This window comes from Haemaphysalis longicornis, unplaced genomic scaffold (genome assembly GCF_048455015.1).
Source record: "Haemaphysalis longicornis isolate Haplotype H1 unplaced genomic scaffold, Haemaphysalis longicornis Haplotype H1 scaffold_1, whole genome shotgun sequence".
Lineage (NCBI taxonomy): Eukaryota > Metazoa > Arthropoda > Arachnida > Ixodida > Ixodidae > Haemaphysalis > Haemaphysalis longicornis.
The window spans coordinates 472,797,915-472,816,156 of NW_027526203.1; the positions used below are offsets into that span (position 1 = coordinate 472,797,915).

An 18,242-nucleotide genomic window follows, 5' to 3' on the forward strand; every position below is an offset into this window, starting at 1 on the left:
AGATCCGCTCTAGCAATCAAGTGCAACGACAACACAAATAGGTGTCTGTGCATGGCACATACCCACGTGGGGGATTGGCCAGGAATCGGGCGTGAGAAGGGCTAATGCACCCGCTTAAAGGAGTACTGACACGAAATTTCAAAGCTGAGATCCGCTCTAGCAATCAAGTACAACGACAACACAAATAGGTGTCTGTGAATAAATGCATCTTTCTTTCTTTGTAGTTGTGTGTGTGTGTGTGTGATCTCTCTTTCGCGAACATTACCGAACCGCGCAAATTCAACTCCTGCATTCGCACTTTCACATTCTTCCCCTCGGGGAAATGCGGGGAATTTTTGTTCTTCTGTTCTTGCTGTGACTTCGTTAAATCGGAAGCGCCGCACAAAATTACTTCGTAAAATCGAGACAAAAGTACATGCATTTAGCAAAATTTTGATAGAAAACTTGTTATATCGCGAATTTCGTTAAATCGAGGTTCGTTATATCGAGGTTCAACTGTAGTTCTTCTCTAAATGCCAATTGGTCAAAATAGGTGCTTCTTGAAAGTGAAAGTTCTGGGACTCCGGCGTTCTCGTTCTTGGAAAAGCATGAAGCTATTGAAAAACAAAAGAAAAAATCCAGCGCTCTCGAGAACCGACATGCATCACTCCTCAGCGCTGCTTCGACATGGGCACCAGGCTGTCTCGAGGGTGAAAACTTGATATGGCGCGGTGCACTTGGCAAAATATCCTGGCCGTACGTTGTCGAGACCCTAAACACAAAAGTAAAACCACAGTCGTCAGATAAGAAGCACGTTTTATTTATAAATACAGGGCGGAGTCACAACGAAACTTGCCTGCCAGCGCTTGTTGAAGTGCGAGGCACCTGAACCGGAGCTTCATCGTCCAAACTGAAATCTGATGATCCCACATCGTTGCTTGACCCATCACTGCTGCTGGGATCAGAAAAATCGACAGCAGGAGCTGCCGAAGTGCTTGATATAGCAGTCAGACTGTGCGGAGCGCGGCGCGAACCCGACGCCATTTTCCTCCTACTCCCCCTCTACCTTCGGTTCAAATTTCTCTTGCTACACCACCAGTACATGCGACACATAAACAAACGAAACCAAAACTCAAAGAGAAGTTGCCAATGAACACACCAGATGGTGATAGTTGTCTGTCGTCATAGGACACCGGCGTCCGATCATCGGACACCGGCGTTTGATGACCTATGGCGCCGTACTGAAAGAGTTAGTTTGCAACGTCAGTGCTGCCGTGAAAGGTGCTGGTCGATGCAAAACAACGAGTTGGTCGCAAAGTGCACGACGTTTGTATGCTTGGTTGCGGTGTTGACAGCTTGAAGCAGAAGACGTGGCATTCGTAAGCGAAGCATCAGGCGAGAGTGCACAAGGTGTGTGGGTTGGAGGACGATGGTGGTCTTCTGTGTTTTGACTAACTTGACCCATCAAATCTCCATCTTTGCTTGTCTACCAGCCCACATGTTCAGCGGGTTGCTCGGGGGCACGGCAGTTGTGTCCATAATGTTGTGGCTGAGGACGTCTTGCTCGAAAGAGGCGCACTGCTCCTGTGTCTTTACCAAGACGGCAGACGAAATGTTGTGATGGCAGAAGGCAGGTGCTTCGATGTGTATCTCATTGGTCGGATACTGTGTGGCCAGGCATTGAGGGGGCAGCCCGACGCTTGTGTGGCAAGGCTCTCATTGGGCATAGACGGCAGTGGTGTCTGTTAAGCAGGAAGCGACCACCGGTGCCTTCGCATGGAGCGAGCGATGCCAGCAGTGGTAGGTGGGCGTCCAAGCTGTCAGTCTCGTCAGCTGTTGTCAACGTTGCCAGATCTACTTCAGTTGTCCGCCTGAAAGGCGGCGTTGCCATGATCAGCCCGATCGGCCGGGTCGGTGAATGCTTCAATATGAGCACTCCACAGTAAACCGAAAGCAAGGGGATGTTTTTTTATTTGCTGCGGTTGCAGCGAAGTTATAGGGTTTCACCTCTTCGGGCAAGTGTTTGACGTTGAAAATTCCTGGGCTGGTGCTATGGGCTCTGTACGAACACAGTGCCAGCGAGGTGGTGCAGACGCTGAGAATTAGTAGAAAACAGAGCTCGTTTGACTAGTCAATGGCTGAGCCTGTTTGCCCAGCATGCTTTGTATACACAGTTGAACCCCTTTATAAGAGACATGTACCGGGGAGCAGTTTCTGTCTCTTATATGAGAGGTCTCTTATAAGCAGGGTACCATGTTTTCACCTACTTCTCAACCCCTAGTTTAATGTGGGCACCGTACGATAAGCTCAAACGAACGCTACAGCATGCTGCAAAAGGTTTATTGTAATTTGTTTTGCCCCCAAAATTGATGAAATAGTTCTGAACCTTTGTTTGTATCATGACTGTATTTACACTGTTCTTTACAACATCTTCTACAAGCTTTCTTTTCTTTCACTGTCTGCAGAAGATGAAGAATCGTAGATGTCGAGTTCACAAGCCTGATGAACAGCCAGAGTGCACAGCAGAAGCTGTGTGCTCTGGCTGTTCGTGTTGTCGCGAATAGCCAAGTTGTCGCGAAAAGTAAACACATCAGCCGTGCAAAGTACAGGCTTACAGCAGTGATCGTTAATCAAATCCGGGAATAACTATGAAAAACATTGTAGGGGAAATAGGCACTGATTAAGCGAAACTGCAGGTCATAGCAGCACTATCCGATCACCGTTCTTGCATAGTCATTCATTTAGCAGGCAATGCGAGCAGTGCGTGCGGTGAGATCACACGTGAGCGACGCGTTTCCGTCGCTGGTGCAAGGTCTGTACCCTTGCACACACAGTCTCGTACATGTCACGGCACAAGTATTGCATGTTGAATTTACAGCGTACTTTTCTCAGCACCAGTTGCATTGTCCTTGGCGTTAGCTGGCTGCGTACGAGCTGTGGGTCGCGATGGTAGCAGCTACCTAAACGCGGCGGTGTCGCCGGGAACAAGCGAGTCGCTGGTTGCTCGTCCGGATTATTCGGTCTGCAGACCACTTTTTTGGGTAATTTGCATCAAATCCAGAAGGAGGGGGGAGACGGTGGCCGCAATAAAAAACGCGCTTCCGCATACGCACGGAAAATGTGTTGTAGCCAACGACAACACAACCCGGCGTCCTACAAGTGACGTCACTTGTAGGTGGCGCTGCGGTATGTCCTCGAGGCCAATACTGGCAGTGTGGAAAACTCACTGGCACCATGCCGACTCGCTTGTGGCCAAATGAAAATCAAGGTTGCGGCACAAAATCGTAAATGTGGTATAGAGAACATTACTTAAATGTTAATAATAATAATAATAATAATGTTTGTTTCTGCCTCAAAAGATGCAGAGAGAGACAGAGGAGCTGCAGAAAAAGCCGTAGTGACGGCTTGACTAGGCCGCACCCCCCGTGAAAATATCAGCCACAACTGCAAATATCAACCACAAAAAAAAAAAAAAAATCTGGCACCTTTTTGTCTAATAACAGTGGTGGTTGAACGTGAAGCTTTCTCGTGACGGATCGTCGTTGTCTTTACGCGTGGGGTGCAGGACTGTTCTGCTAATTTTGCCCGTCCATGTACCCGTCTTCAAATCCAAACTGCTTCGACTGTGTTGAAATGGAGCAATCGCGTAGACATCAGCTTCATAACGCGAGGGACCCAGGTTCGATTCCGGCCCTGGGAAGCCCTTTTTTTTCTCTCTCTCTCTCTCTCTCTCTCTTTCTTTCGCTTCACCTGCTTTCGTGTTACAGATGGCATCAGTGAGAACACCAAAGTTTCGCTTTAAGGGGGCACATGGGTCTTTGATCAAAAAGTTTATTTTTGCAGTTATGATGATAAAAATTTGGGGGCACATGTAGTTTCTCATTATGATTGTAGATATAAAATTTGTTTTTGAGTAAAATGATTATATTCAGATTTATTTGAATTTTTTATTCAAGTTTTTGACAGCCTTTGTAAAAAAACTGCTGGAGGGATGCAGCTAAACAGGGAACCAGTGAATTGTGCACAAATCAAAGAGTGCAATAAGACTAACATTATCGTTCTATCTGGTCTGTAGCAGAAGTTACGACCATTTGAAGTTTGGGCCTGGAAGGCAAAACCGGTTTTTCTGGCTGCCACCTTCCAAGCCCAAACTTCAAATGGTCGTAACTTCTGCTACAGACCAGATAGAACAATAATGTTAGTCTTATTGCACTCTTTGATTTATGCACAGTTCACTGCTTCCCTGTTTAGCTGCATCCCTCCAGCAGTTTTTTTACATAGGCTGTCAAAAAATTGAAAATAAAAATTCAAATAAATTTGAATATAATCACTTTACTCAAAAACAAATTTCATATCTACAATCAGAATGTGAAACTACACGTGCCCCTAAATTTTCATCATCATAACTGCAAAAATAAACTTTTTTGGTCTAAGACCAGTGAGCCCCCTTAAAATAGCATGCCCGGGATTTGAAGCTACATGTATGCATAATCACTCCTATGCACTCAAGCATACAAGTGATTAAGTAGCACAGAATTAAGAATGACTGCAATGTAAAGTGCAAAAATAACCTTACTTACTGCCATTTCTATTGCTTTCAAACCACTGAACCACAAAAACCGACTGGCTTCCAAGGGAAATGGGCAGTATATTAAGCTGAGGTCTACCCGTTCATGATGTCCAGGCTGTTTATTGATCGGATTGCAACATTCCAAGTTGCTTAGCTGAATATTTCGCGAACAGTGCTTATGCACTAAGCTTCCCCAACAAATAGCCTATCACCAGCAATTGCATTCCATAAGGCAGAAAAAGTGATCGCAAATGCATAGTTGTGCTGCAGACCAGTCTCCTAGTTCACCCTGCGCAAGTGCTTTTCATAATTTGGTTTCATGCTTTAAAATAAGTACTTAGATTTATTTTAGTTCTTATTATCTGTATTAACTTTGGTAATTCCTATCCTGCCTGTAAAGGCACAGAAGTGACTTGTAAATATGAGATTACTAGCTGGAAAAAGCAAATACTCCACCGAAGTGTGACAATATCGCACATTCTCTGAAAAGAAAGCGTTCTCGTCGCCCACAAACCCGTTTCAACCCTTGGACGGCTGGTACCGCGACCAAAAGAAAAAGTGTAAGGGCTCGTTTACAAAATTCCTTGTGTACAATGCCCAGCCAGTTACATCGGCAAAACGTGGAACTTCTCAGAACGCCTCTGACAGCACCAAAACGACGTCTGAAAGTCTGACATACAGCGCAGTGCACTGGCCGAACATTGTGAAAAGGCTGGCCACCAGATTCGCCTTGGGGGTGCTTGGCACCGAGACAAATTACTCCCAAAGAATCCTCCTCGAAACGAGTAAAGAAAATATAGCTGTAGGCTGCGAAATGTTGAGAATGCTTTCAATGACCCAACCAGGCAGGTTCCCGGTGCTGTTACACTCCTCGTCTGCACGTCGGAGCTATCCTCTGCATGCCAGTTTCTCTTTGTTGTGTGTTTTGTCACAGCAAGACGTCAGTAGAGCAGTTTCTGCTTGGTCGGCATATAAGTCCGTAGCGGCAGTGTTGTCTCGTGGGGCGTGCTTGAGAGCAGAACCAGGTGCCTGAGACGGCTCATTGTGCAAAGACCATGCAGCTGCCTTGGCAGAAACGAGTCCGAGACCATTGGAGCATAGCGATACACTCCGTGTCGGGTAGTGTGCCCGTCACCAGCTCCCACCAGGGTCTGGGGGATTCAAGGGGTAGGCATGGTCACAGCTGCTGGCGGGGTCTTACATGGCCCTTTAGTCTCATTGGGTGAAGCCAAGAAGGAACACGCCAGGGGCACAGTCGGGAAGGGCTGATCGCAAGTTGAGGCACAAAACTGATTCTTGTGGTTCAAGACACGGGCTGTGCCAAGGGGCGGGCCTGGTAATTTTGTTGAGCCGCTTGCGAGCACTGACAATGCACATGTGGTGTGCTTTTAGTGTGTGTTTCTGCTGGGGCAGCAAACTGGGTATCTGCAGGGCTGCTCTCTTTCGAATGGCTCAGGGTTGAGACAGCTGCGCATATTGCGCAGTTTTGATGCAAATTTGTTTTCCTGCGCCAGGCTGCTCCAAAAGCTTGAAAATTGCAAACATTGCGCCAAACTGCTCCAAAACAGTCTGAGAGCCAAGTATTCTAACACTCCCGTCAGTTTCAGTGGGGAAAAATGCCTACTGACAGCATAATTTTCCAGCACCCCCAAGGTGATGCTGTTTGTAAAGGTTCAATTGATTGATCATTCAATAAAAAAAAAACGCATAAAATTGTCCCCGAGATAGTTTTTTCGAAAGTCAGAATGTCGGGTTTCAGAAGTTATATTCTGTGAGTTTTTAAAGTTTTCCGATCGAAAACCATTGCAAAGTCCCGTGGAAAAAATACTTGTGTACTGAAGCAAAAACTACTTGCGAAAGTTCATGAAAAAGACGGCAATTTTGGGAGCGCCGTATCTCTGGAACGACCTCACTCGGCGCCGCCATCTTGGTGTGGTGTGGAGGTTTGAAAACATGGCCGCCGGGCAAAGCAGTTGCTCGTAGTTCAGGCAGAGTGATCTTCGCCGATTTCTACCGTAGGTTTGGTTATGGGGGCGGCTGGGTTTACATTTAGTCGTGTTTGATCTGTTGCGGGAAGTCGCGCGACTCGAAAGACGGGAGTTCATCGAAAACAACGTGGTGCCCGGGAATTTGCCGTGTTTTGGCCTTGAGTGTGAGGCACGGTGCGTGCTTGAAGTGAAATTTCGGATTCATTGCGGTGTTATCTTTGACAGCGAGCTTGCAAGCGGTGGGAATGGGATGATCGACACTGCAGAATTGGCGGTGCAGGCTACAATCGCCGCAAAATGTTCAAGCAGAGTATGATAGCAGGACAGGCTATTATTGCACACTAGTAATAATGGTTCATCTATCTGAAGTGAAATTTAATGCCAAAAGGGAGCGGCTAAACATACCAGCGTTACTCAAATTACGATCGCAGTGAACGTGCACCTTAGGGATTGAAATGGGAGGGCTGGTGGGTTGGGACGACTGTCACCTCGCTTTGCACAACTTTTGCCGTGGCTGTATACCTGTGTGTTGAGCCGCGTTCATCTATCTGAATGGTTCATCTATCTGAAGTGAAATTCAGTGCCAAGGGGGAGGAGGCTTAAAATACTCACGTGCTCAAATTACGATCGTAATGGAGCGTGCACCTTGGGGATTAAAATGGGAGGGCTAGTCGGGTGCGACTGTCACCTCGCTTTGCGCAACTTTTTTCGTGGCTCTACACATTGTGCGTAAAGCCCAGTCTGGGATTACAAAAATGATAATTTCAGCATTCACACCATAATAAAAATGCTTTACAATTGCCTAGTTTTTCAATTCGATATTCTCAACGGCGCTCCGTTCATGCATAGAGCCTAATAATTTAAAAATGATGTGTAAAAAGGTAGCACAGTTTTCGTACCTTGTGATACTCTGGTAGAAAAAAAATATTTTTTCGGTGTTATGTACATTCAAAACCGATTAAAAAGTGCACTTTTCCCCGTGAGTTGCGAAAAATTTGACTTTTTAGGCTCTAGGGTGACATAATAAATCTTGTTCTTCTGCTCCAAATCAAAGTTCTTGTGCTCCAAAATAGAGGTTTTGCTGCTCCAAAAACTGCTCCCATATCTGATTCAGCTGTCTCACCCCTGATGGCTGGCTGGGCATAGGGCTGGAGCCTTTAGTAGAGGGGGCCAACAACTTCGGCAGTGACGTGAAGTGTGATCTGCAGTGCTGTCTGCCTGGGGGGTTGCTGTTGTGACGGAGGAGACCTAGGCTGTAAAATTCTCTGTGACTCGCTGCTTGGATGACAGATTCAGTCAGGCTACCTTGAATCTGTCGCGTGCTGTAACAGCCTGGTTGGTGCTTCAAGTTCCTGGTGGACTAATCTGGAAGTGGCAGCTCCAAGGGCATCCTGCACCTGGCCATCTGGCCTGAGGCAGAGTACGTCTTGGCTGTGCGAAAGGCACGGGGATGATGACGCGGGACTTCCACGTTCCTCGTGGGTTTCGAATCGAGTTCTGGCAGGGGTCCCATTGCATTTTATAACTCTGGGACCCCTTTCTGGATGTGTACTTTTACACGCTGTATTTTCAGTACGAGAATAAACTGAAACTGACATCTTCAGAACCATCCAGTTCTTGTAACGTGCACCAGATTTTGTTGCTTGCCGAGGGAAAAAGTTTCATACTTGGGGAGAGTGTGCGAAAACAGAAAATGTTGATTTGAGTAAGAGCAGTAAATGACGATGGCCACTACAGCCCGTCCCCAAAAGAGCGGCCGGCCAATTGTAGCTGTGCATTGTGGTGGGTTCCCTGGGGCTGACTGTGGCCCTTGATCTTCTCTCGGCAGGCGAACCGGTACAGCGAGGAAGCACACAGCTTAGGAAGTTTAAACTGCACGCGGGTTTCGGCTGAACTCAAGATGGCCCGGTCTCTGGTCCGCCTGTCTGAAATTCAAGCGACGGTGCAAGAACAGAGGTGAGGGGGGAACACCTTCCGGCGGTAAGAAATGGGGAGCAGAGGGGACAGCTCTGCCTTCCGTCACCCTCGAGTGTTACCGGGGGGCGACGTTCACAGGGCGGCTGGAAAATGGAGCCACGGTGCACTTTGTCGTGCGCTGCGTGGCTTGTATACCACTTGGCTGCCACAGTGACGTCCTTCTTGCGGACTCATGTTTGATGGGACAAGTAATTTCGGGGTCACTGTCCAAAAAGTGAGGCGGTTACTTTTTTCGAAGTGAGCCAGATCCAGAAACCGAAACTACGTCAGATAAAACTGCAGTGGCAAGACAAACTCAGCAAATTTCCCCTATAAAAGGGGTGGCAAGAAAATAGTTGAGGTAATGCCCTCCAAACGTGTACGCAGATCGTAGTTCCTATCGAAAATGAGCCACCTGCTGTTTCACGGACCAAAATGAGCGTTTGCTTTTGGGTTGAGTGTTCAGACTGTTTCGTGGGTGTTTTCAGAAATTTCTTTTGCTTTTTGGAGCTGGCTTATCATGAATTTAAGACGGCAAGTACCGTAAAAACCGGAATTTTTTTGAAAATGAATAGCGAAAAGTCGACCCTTGAAGACTGCGCCAGTCTTGCAACAATGGACAACTCGCAAGTTAAAGCCGCCATATTTTTTTTTTTTTTTTTTGTCTTTTGTGGTGTAAGCATACAGCGGCTACACGTTTTTTTAAGTGTTACTGCTTCTTAAAAGATGAGTGGCAGCCGACGACAGTTCAGTGTAGCCTTTAAGGAAAAGGCGATCTCGTACACGGAAGAGCATGACAACTTGGCGGCACAATGGGAATTCGGCATGTCAGAGAAAAGCGTGCGCTATTGGCGGAGCCAAAAGCAACGCCTCTCGTCGTGCAGCAATTTTGGGGGGGGGGGGGGGGGGGTTTCGTGGGCGGATTGCGGCACATCCCGAACTTGAGTGCAAGGTTGCTGAGTTCGTACGGGAGCTGTGCGCCAGGTCGCTGCCGGTGACATCGGAGTGTATCCGGGTCAAAGCTGTTGAGCTCATGCGTGCCTCTGGACTGTCGAGAGAGCAGTTTAAGGGCTCACCATCATGGGTGCGACGTTTCATGAAGTGAAAGGGTTTCGCGCTACGACGGGGGACCTCCATTTGTCAAAAACTGCCGGAGGAATTCGAGCATAAGCTTGTAGAATTCCAGCGGTTTGTCATCGACCTGCGCCAAGAATGTGGCTACATGATGGGAGAGATCGGAAACGCTGACGAGACTCCTGTTTAGTTCGACATGCCGTCCAACGCCACCGTTGCTGAAAAGGGGGCGAAGCAAGTGAAGCTGCTGACCACGGGCAATGAGCATTCCCACTTTACGGTTATGCTGGCCTGTACTGCTGTGATGGTAGGAACCTCCCCCCTTTCATCATATTCAAGAAGACTTTTCCCAAGGAGGACTTCCCTCGTGACGCAATTGTGCGGTGCAATGAAAAGGGCTTCATGAACGAGTCCTTGATGTTAGAATGGATCTGACTCGTGTGGAATCGGCGACCGGGTGCGCTTTTCCAGCGACCAAACATGCTGGTCCTCGATTCATTCCGGGGCCACCTCACAGCCAGTGTTAAGCGGGCCCTGTGTGATGGCAAAACTGACTTGGTGGTCATCCCCGGTGGCCTGACTTCAGTTCTGCAGCCACTGGACATGGTACTGAACAAGCCATTTCAGGATCACCTGCGCGAACTTTACAGCGAGTGGATGATGGGCGACAACCCGAGGACCCCCGCTGGCCGGCTGCAACGACCGCCGCTTTCAACAGTTTACGGTTGGGTGTCGTCGGCGTGGGAGTCGCTCCCTGAGGAAATGGTTGCCAAATCATTCAAAAAGTACTGCATAAGCAACGCGATGGACGGCACGGATGACGATGCGTTGTGGGACGTGGGGAGCGACAAGCACTCGTCGTTGAGCTCAAGTTCCGAGGAGTCAGAGTAACGCCTTGCCACTTTCCACTCCAGCAGCAATTCTGATGAGTATGGAAATAAATATTCCTTTTCTCATGCCTTGCAGCAGTTTTATTGTAAAATTATATAAGAACTAACATTAAAAACTTTTTTTGCATTTTTATAATTTTCAAAAAGGGTCGACCTATATTCCGGTCCGACCTATATTCCTGTTTTTACGGTAATAGATCGGTGAAAGATCTGTCACCAAACATCGACGATGAAGTGAACGGAAGTGAATGAAATGGAACTGAGAGATCTAAAACAGTGATTTCATCTCGTCTTCCCCGTCCCTGCGGAGTAACTCTGGTTAAATTTATTTTTTACTCCCATATTTGCCATTTTAGTACTTCAACTAAATAGCCGCTGCTTAAGCGGTATTCACACGACGGAGCGTTTGAGCGGAGAAATCCGAGGGAGGTCGTGACGTCACCGCAGGCGGACTTCCGCTCGGCCAGCTCCTTCGCTCACACGGAGGATGCGACAGTCTGACGGACATCACTGTTTGCAGTCGCCAATCTCTAAAGCAGAGCTGCCGTAGCACCACCGATTCCGCGATGGCTGCAATTTCTGCTAGAGCCCCTACGTACTGATTTTGTCAACCGCCCAAAAATTGGCCGTGGACGCGATGCAGGCGCTGCCGCGGGTAGAGAACGACACGCGACGCGCGAGGCAGTAGGTGGGGATACGTGCGCTGGGAGCAGCCGATGTTAGGCTTAACACTGCGGCGAATATTCGATTGCCGCTCTCGCAAGCAGCGCAGATGGCGATTTTTAATGCAACTTTCCGTCACATCATTGCCCCCTTTCTTGTATGTGCAGCCTGTTTGCGCCTTGCGGAGCGATAACAAGCTATTGCTCGAGCTACGTGCGCCAGCGTTGCATTTCGGTTCGGTTACAAACTTCCGCTTTTTTTCTCAAATTCGCGTTAGGTGGATCTGGCTCACTTCAAAAAAACAAGCCTCATGGGCTTCCTGGGTGTGCGTATGTATTAGGCATGCTGTTACGAGCACTCAGCTTGCTTTGTTTGCCTTTGGGACAACGATTGAGCTCCCAACAGCCACCATTGCTACTGCATTCGGTCTAGCATAACCTAACCGTGTTTGTAACGGGTTCGTGCACAAATTTTTGCTTAATGCGTGAAAGAATGAATAACATCAGTAGCCTGCTCCGACAGTGCAGTTTATTAAATACTACTACTATTAACGTGAGGCAAAGAAAGAGAAATGCTACCTTTCTTCAAGGAATTGCATTTCGGAAACAAGTTGCTTTTCTTGTTGCTCTCCACCTGATGTTATTCAAATTTGAGCACTCCTTAATTAATGAAATGCTACACCACACTGTAGACAGCCACTTGGCGACCTGATCCTTCCTGCAAGCACCGCGGCCCAGCCTCTCTGCGTCCGGTCTTTAATTGGGCTTGTTCAGTCACACAGCTGGTGGCTGAAGCACAGGCATCATTGTCTGCGTCAGAAGTTTCTGACCAGGAAAGGTGGAGAAGTGCACCTGGCCCTCCGCACCACACCGTCCTAATTCAGTTCAAGACCCAGCCCTTCTCGTGCAGTGGATGATGCGCTGTTTCCTTCGGGTCTTCTCGTTGCCTGCCATTCTGGTGTGGTCCTCCAGTGCACCAGCCTGGACTGACGGCCTATCGAGGCAGCGTTCCTTCGGAGTCCTCCAATAGCTTCTGCCAGATGGAGGTCCTGAGGCTCTTGGAATCTTTGGAGCGAGGTCTCTCTCCTTCCAATGAATGACTTGCACATTTACCACTGAGAGGTGTTTCCGCTGTTTCACCGTCTTCTTTCCCAGCTTGGGAGACCTGCATCCCGCCACCCCTGAATCAGTGATGTCAAGGCGCTGCCCAGTTCTTTGGCTGTGCAAATTCCCTGAGAGGGGTGCGAGTGAAAGTCACGGTTGCACCACCAGAGCGGTGTCCCGTTCTCTAAGTATGACAGCTCTGTTGGTGGGGGCTCTCGGGGTGAGCAAGCATCATGCCACCCAGTACCCCAGGACACAGTGGCTCAGCGCCTCACCCGGCTACCCTGCAAGGCCGACATCAGCCAGCTGTGCTGTGGAGCAGTGGAGGACTCCAATCCTGGCCCCAGCCGCGAATGGAAGCTGTGTATGAGAAATAGCATTTCTTGAACAATGCTTGTGCAGTAAGCCCCGCAATTATCACCACCGACACCGGCAAAAGCATCTCGCAGACCGCCCTACACCTGCAGCGCTTCTTGTACCTTGGTTTATGCTCAGGGGAAAGAAAAAAAAAAGAGTATGCACACGAGCGCTGCAGCCAGCAGTCTATACGAGTGGCAGCCACTCCGTAATCTACTTGTTAATCAATAGAACGGCTGCAGAGGGGGCACCTCCATAAAGAGCGGGCAAAAGAATATCCCCTGCGTGCCCCAATCATCCCACAACCTGGAAAAAGTGGCCCAGCGCTCTGATGTGAACATTGCCTCTTCTGCTCCAAGCAAGCTTGTAAAGCTGTGCAGTGACCAAGAGGGCACATTGGGGAAAAGCACAGGGGGGCCTGTGTTGAATGCCTGGTAGGCTTCTCTGTAACAGGAAGATGTTTAACCCTTTCACTGTCGAGTGTTTCTGGCCGTGACACACCCCCAGTGTCTGCTTGGTTTCTGTAATATCAGGGAGGGAGCATAGTGGTTTATCTGACTATGATTGCGTCCAGAGCGTAACGCGTCGAAAGGGAAGAGCGTGGGTGAGAAATCGCCTTTCTTCCACATATTTTAAATTTGCCATGCGCGCTTCCGGGACGAGGACCCCACCGTTTCAACATCAGAATCTGACACTGTGGAACTTGCACCCCTTCCCTGGAAGGGAAACTCTCAGAATGCAAATCCGAGCTCGGCTTGTATTCGGATCGGAATCGGAAGAACTGCCGCTCCTGTCTGCAGTCGAAGGCCCCGCGCGATCAGCCATCCGAAAGTAACCGCGTGCATGGAGGGAGCACTTTCAGCAGCCCACACAACGCATGTGAAATCATAATGGCAGATAGCGATAAAAAGGGGATACAACGTTGATACAACAGCCTCATTTGCTGCTGACAACGGCAAGTGAGGGCGCGGCAAGCAAGTGAAAGCAGCGATTGAGTCATGTTTCGGTCTCTTGGAGAGGGAACGGCATGCTGTGCTAACCTGGCATGTCGTAGCAGACGCTTAAACAGAATGAAAAAAAAAACACCTAGAAACTCATTGCGGATGGCACAACAACCGCACCCGTAATCGCATGCGTGCCACATGGTCGCTCATCCCGACAGAGTATGACACGCGGAGCGACCATGCCCCCCCCAGCAACGAAGGGTGGCCACGGTCGCTGCGTACTTTTTAGTATATCATCGTAAGAGAGCTTGCGAGTGAAAATGCGAGCTACTAGAGAGATTCAACAGATGGCGCGAACAGTCCAGGCGTGCCAGCGTTGCAATATGGTGTGAATTTTTGAATGCACAATGGGGAGCGTACCGGCACGTCAGTGATACTACGGAGGGGGAATGCGAAAATGTACCGGTACGTCTGTGACAGCGAAAGGGCTGAACGATAGGTAGAAGGAGCATACCAATGAGGTTACTAACACTCTCGAAAGACACTCTAACTCTAGCCCAACACTGCTCTACGTGCCTCTCTTTGAAGCAACAGTTTTTGCCAGAAGATGTTCTGACCGTATGAGGCATTATTGAAGCTGAGCTGATAAACAGGCTAGGACAAGCACGTGTGAGCTCACCTTCTGTAGCACTTTCAAAGAAAGAATTTAACTTCTTGCACATGCCCCGCTGATTAACAAGCATATTATGGTGTGGCTGCTGCTCATATATAAATGTGTGTATTTCTGTTGAATAATCGTGGCTTCAGCGCTTGTGTTTGTCCAGTCTTCTTTTTGTCTGTGTTCCAGCTGCGCCGTCTTTCCCCCTAGCTACTTTAGTTTATGCTTCACGGTTGACTTTAGTTCCTTATTACCTAAATGAACTTTGTTGACTCTTCTCTTGCCTTTAATTGGCCTTCGGTTTTCTGCCATATGCAGCTGGAGCTCTACAGAAGCAGAATCATCGAAGCATCATAAGCCAAAATACGGATTGTGCGTGCACTAGTGTGGACTTGTTTTGACTTCTTGTAACTAAGCTCTTAATACAGTCTACAAGCTAACAAAATAGCCACATTCATCCTAAAACAAAGCATGCCTGGGCTCAGTTTCCATTTTTCCATCGATTTCCAACGGCCTATCAGCGGATTGGCTGGCGGACCGGTTTGGTCGGTGGGTTTGATCATGATCAGCGAGCTGCACTCAGGCCAATCTGGGCTAACTTTGTACGTCACCCGAAACATCGCCAAATCGGCAAGGAAGATTGTGAAAGGGAAACAGCACTTTTGAATTGATTTTTCTACTAAACAAATTCATGTAAATGCACCCAGAGTGGTCGAAACATGGCCTGGGGACTCCAGACTTTATACTCTCCACTAATCACCCCCCTTGAGAGCTATATTGTGTGGAAAAGCAACGTTGTTGTGTGGAGAAGCAGCGTGGAAAAGCAACGAAAAGCAAATGGCTGCCGCTGTAAAGAGCACTTCTTCTGTCAAGTGTGTATGTTGAATCAAATGAAATGAAAATTCCCGCGCCTTCCCGCGAGGGGAACACGAGTAAATGCAGAGCATTGGGGCCTCAGTACTGATTGAAGGCAGTGTTGCTTCCATCTCTTCTTCCGTGATGCTGGAGTAGCAGACACGAGTAAACGTGGGCACGAGCGTCAACCAAGGAAGGAAGGAGCAACGCAGTGGCTGAAACACGAGCGACCGCTAGCCGCTATATTTGCAGCGCGCGCAGTAGAGGGAGAGCAGTACGGGGGGGGAGAGCGCGCATGCGCAAGCAGCGCGCGCCCTTCCACGCCCCACCGCGCTGCTATCACGCACCTGTTACGCCGAGACCGCGACGGAGCGAACGGGCTGACTACGACGCATGCGCGCGCCAGCTGCTGTTGAGAGAGAGGAGGGAAGGAGAGGCGCACCTGCTAAGGACGCGGAACCGTTCACACCAACCGACGCAGGAACAGGCGAGGCTAAGAAATGTTCTGCATTTAAAAGAAAATTGGGCACAGTTTGGGAATTGGACCCAGGCCTGGTCACCACCATGCTACCGCAGCATGTTCCTAGCCGTGGAGCAAGCGTTTCCCTGGTGCCTGGGGGTGCAAACATGATGCTGTGCTTAAGAAGTCTTTGGCTTTTTGCCTTCAAAGCATGTAAGCTGACTGTGCCCCGAGGAATTTTTTTGTTGGTTGAACAATTTCCGAGCTGTTAAGCATGTTTTAAAGCTTAATTTGATTCACAGCTATGCTTTGGAAGGGTAGAAAAGCGAGGGCTCGCAAACAGCATACGTTATGCTGAAAACTGTGGAGCAGCTATTGTAGTCCCCTAGCTGCCCGCAGAACCCCACAAAACTGCACTGGTGTGGTACACTGGTCTGAAGAGAAGCACGGCGGTAGCGATACCAGTGTTAAGAGCTGATTTCACATCCCTGTCCTCTAGATTCCTTACCAGAGCAGCATATGCTGAGATGGTATATTTGCTCGTGGGCGGCACCCTGTGACCACATTCTTGACATGGGCTGCTCTCGGTTCAGGGTGCCTCTTCTTTCCTTGCAGGTCCTTATTTTTAAGACAACTAATTAAGGAGCTGGAGGAGCTGAAGAGCCAGGTGAACTTCATGTCTGACTCATAGTGAGTTTAGGTGAGTGTGGCCCTGCGGAGCTCCACACTGGGTGGTGACCCTTCTCTTCCCCCCCTGGCAGGTCACGTTCTAAGGAAGCCAATGGCAGCGGAGCAACCGGTGTGCGGCCAGCCTTTTCTACGCGCGTTTGTAAGCAGTGCCGGCCGGGACGAGTTTTGTACAGGGGCCGAGAATAGAAGCAGCCCAGCTGGAGACCTTTCCTCCGTGTGCCTTGCACGCTTGTGGACATTTGGATACGAAGGCCGGGAGTGGACCATCTCTGGCGGCAACAGAGGGGCTGTGGTGTACATACTGCTGCTGCCCGGTGCTGGGCAGAGTCCATCCTTGTCACGTGGGCCTTTCTTCCTGCGTTGTATATTTGAGTGGCATCCGTAGGAGCTGGTTCAACTGAGACCAGCACTTGCAGTGTACATAACATCTCTGCCGAGGTTGTTGTTTGTTTCTTGTCTCTATCTTTTTTTTTTTTTTTTTTTCTTTCTTTCTTTCCCCTACACACGTGGTTGTTCTTCGTACTGGCGGTTGGAGGAGGAGGAGGAGTAGAGATGCAACCTGTGCAATGCCTGGCGTGGGACGTTGCGCAGCACGACACTGTGTCATCGGGGGGGGGGGGGGGGGGGGGCTGGTGCGTCCTGGTTTGTGCATTCTATGTGCCAAGTGTCTTTTTGTCTTTTGGCGAGATTCACTTGTGTTTGAAAAATTGTCCAAATGTAGTTGCTGGGTTGAATGTGAAAAATTGTCCAAATGTAGTTGCTGGGTTGAATGCAATACTAGCACTTGTAATTTTGCTCTGCTGGGTTTCTTGTGTGCGGATACAATGTGAACGCCTTCAAGGGCGCCTCATTGAGGCCCGTGCAAATGGGGCCTGTGATTCGGAACGGAGCTTGCTCCAAAAGTCGTCTGCCGTGTTACACCTGCTGGTGTTGGGCCAAGCAGTGCGCTCAGTTTTCTCCCTGCCCCCATTCACCCTGTTCTGAGAATTGGACCAAGAGGTTTTGCACGATGTCACGTTTCCCTCTGTGCGATCTCTCTCTTGTGTCTTTCCTCTTTCGAGGTATTCAAAATCTTGATGAGCTTTCTTGTACGAGGTTGGTTCTAACGCTGCCATTTGTTCTGTACTTCTGCAGATCTGTGGATGTTTAGCTAACGAGAGGGCAGCAACTTTGCACATTAGTTTTCCTAATAGCAACAGTCAGGTGCTGCTATTGGTGGACATAATGGGCCAAGGCTGAAGGCTGGCTCGAGGCAGCTCGGTAGGCCTTTGTGCAGTGCAACAGTGAACATTGGAGCATTTTTTGCAGGCAACAGTGGGACTGTGGACATTTGCCAGTGTGGTAGTAGCAAGCGTTTCTGGAAGTAGCCACATGTACGTTGAGTGACATGTCAAAAGTGACTTCATGGAGTTCATAGAGGCCAACCACTTGTGCGTTGCCTCTGTGGTGACATGCGCTCACCAGGTGGGAGTGTGCAAGAGCTTGGCCTCAACTGTGTTCTTGAACGGTGGCGGACAATGTGACCAGCATTTGGCCCTTTGTAAACATCTGCCAACAATATTTTCACACTTTCAGCCCCAAGAGTTTACAAAAGCAACCTGCAGAGGAAGCAACTGCTGCGCATAGAATGTATTTTTTCAACATGGCTAGCAATGAATGAGTGATTGTGCAGTGTACACAACACTACTTTGGCATTATTGTTCTGCTTGGCACATGGAATAGCACTGGGCTCGTTTTGAATCACCATGGGAATGAAGCACTCGCTGCCTTGATGGTGTGTGGCCCTCATTTTTACTTTTCATTTATTGCATCATGATTTGATTTTGGTCATGTACTGTGGGATTGAAAGCATAATACTTTATTTACCTGAATTTTTTTTCTTTTGCTTAGGTGACATTTACAAAAAATATACAATGCCAGAAAAGGAGTGTAATAAAACAGCTTGTTGCGCAGCATGGTGTCTGAACGAGTGCTCAATTGTCAGACTTGCAAGCGCACCCACTGGACACGTGTTTTTTTTTTCAAAAGTCTGTGTGCCTGCTGGACACTCGTTGG

General features: G+C 48.7%; 1 protein-coding gene across 2 annotated transcripts in view; it reads left to right on the plus strand.

Moving 5' to 3' along the window:
• Wcy (WW domain-containing adapter protein with coiled-coil wacky) overlaps window positions 1-18,142 on the plus strand; it is a 115,655-nt gene extending 97,513 nt beyond the window's left edge. For both annotated transcript variants that reach the window (XM_077688209.1, XM_077688208.1), the window contains exons 13-15: window positions 8,366-8,493; window positions 16,113-16,197; window positions 16,259-18,142. In XM_077688209.1, coding sequence (XP_077544335.1) covers window positions 8,366-8,493; window positions 16,113-16,188 — 204 coding nt within the window. In that variant the 3' untranslated portion in view covers window positions 16,189-16,197; window positions 16,259-18,142. The remainder of the gene's footprint in view (window positions 1-8,365; window positions 8,494-16,112; window positions 16,198-16,258) is intronic.
• Window positions 18,143-18,242: the final 100 nt, after the last annotated feature.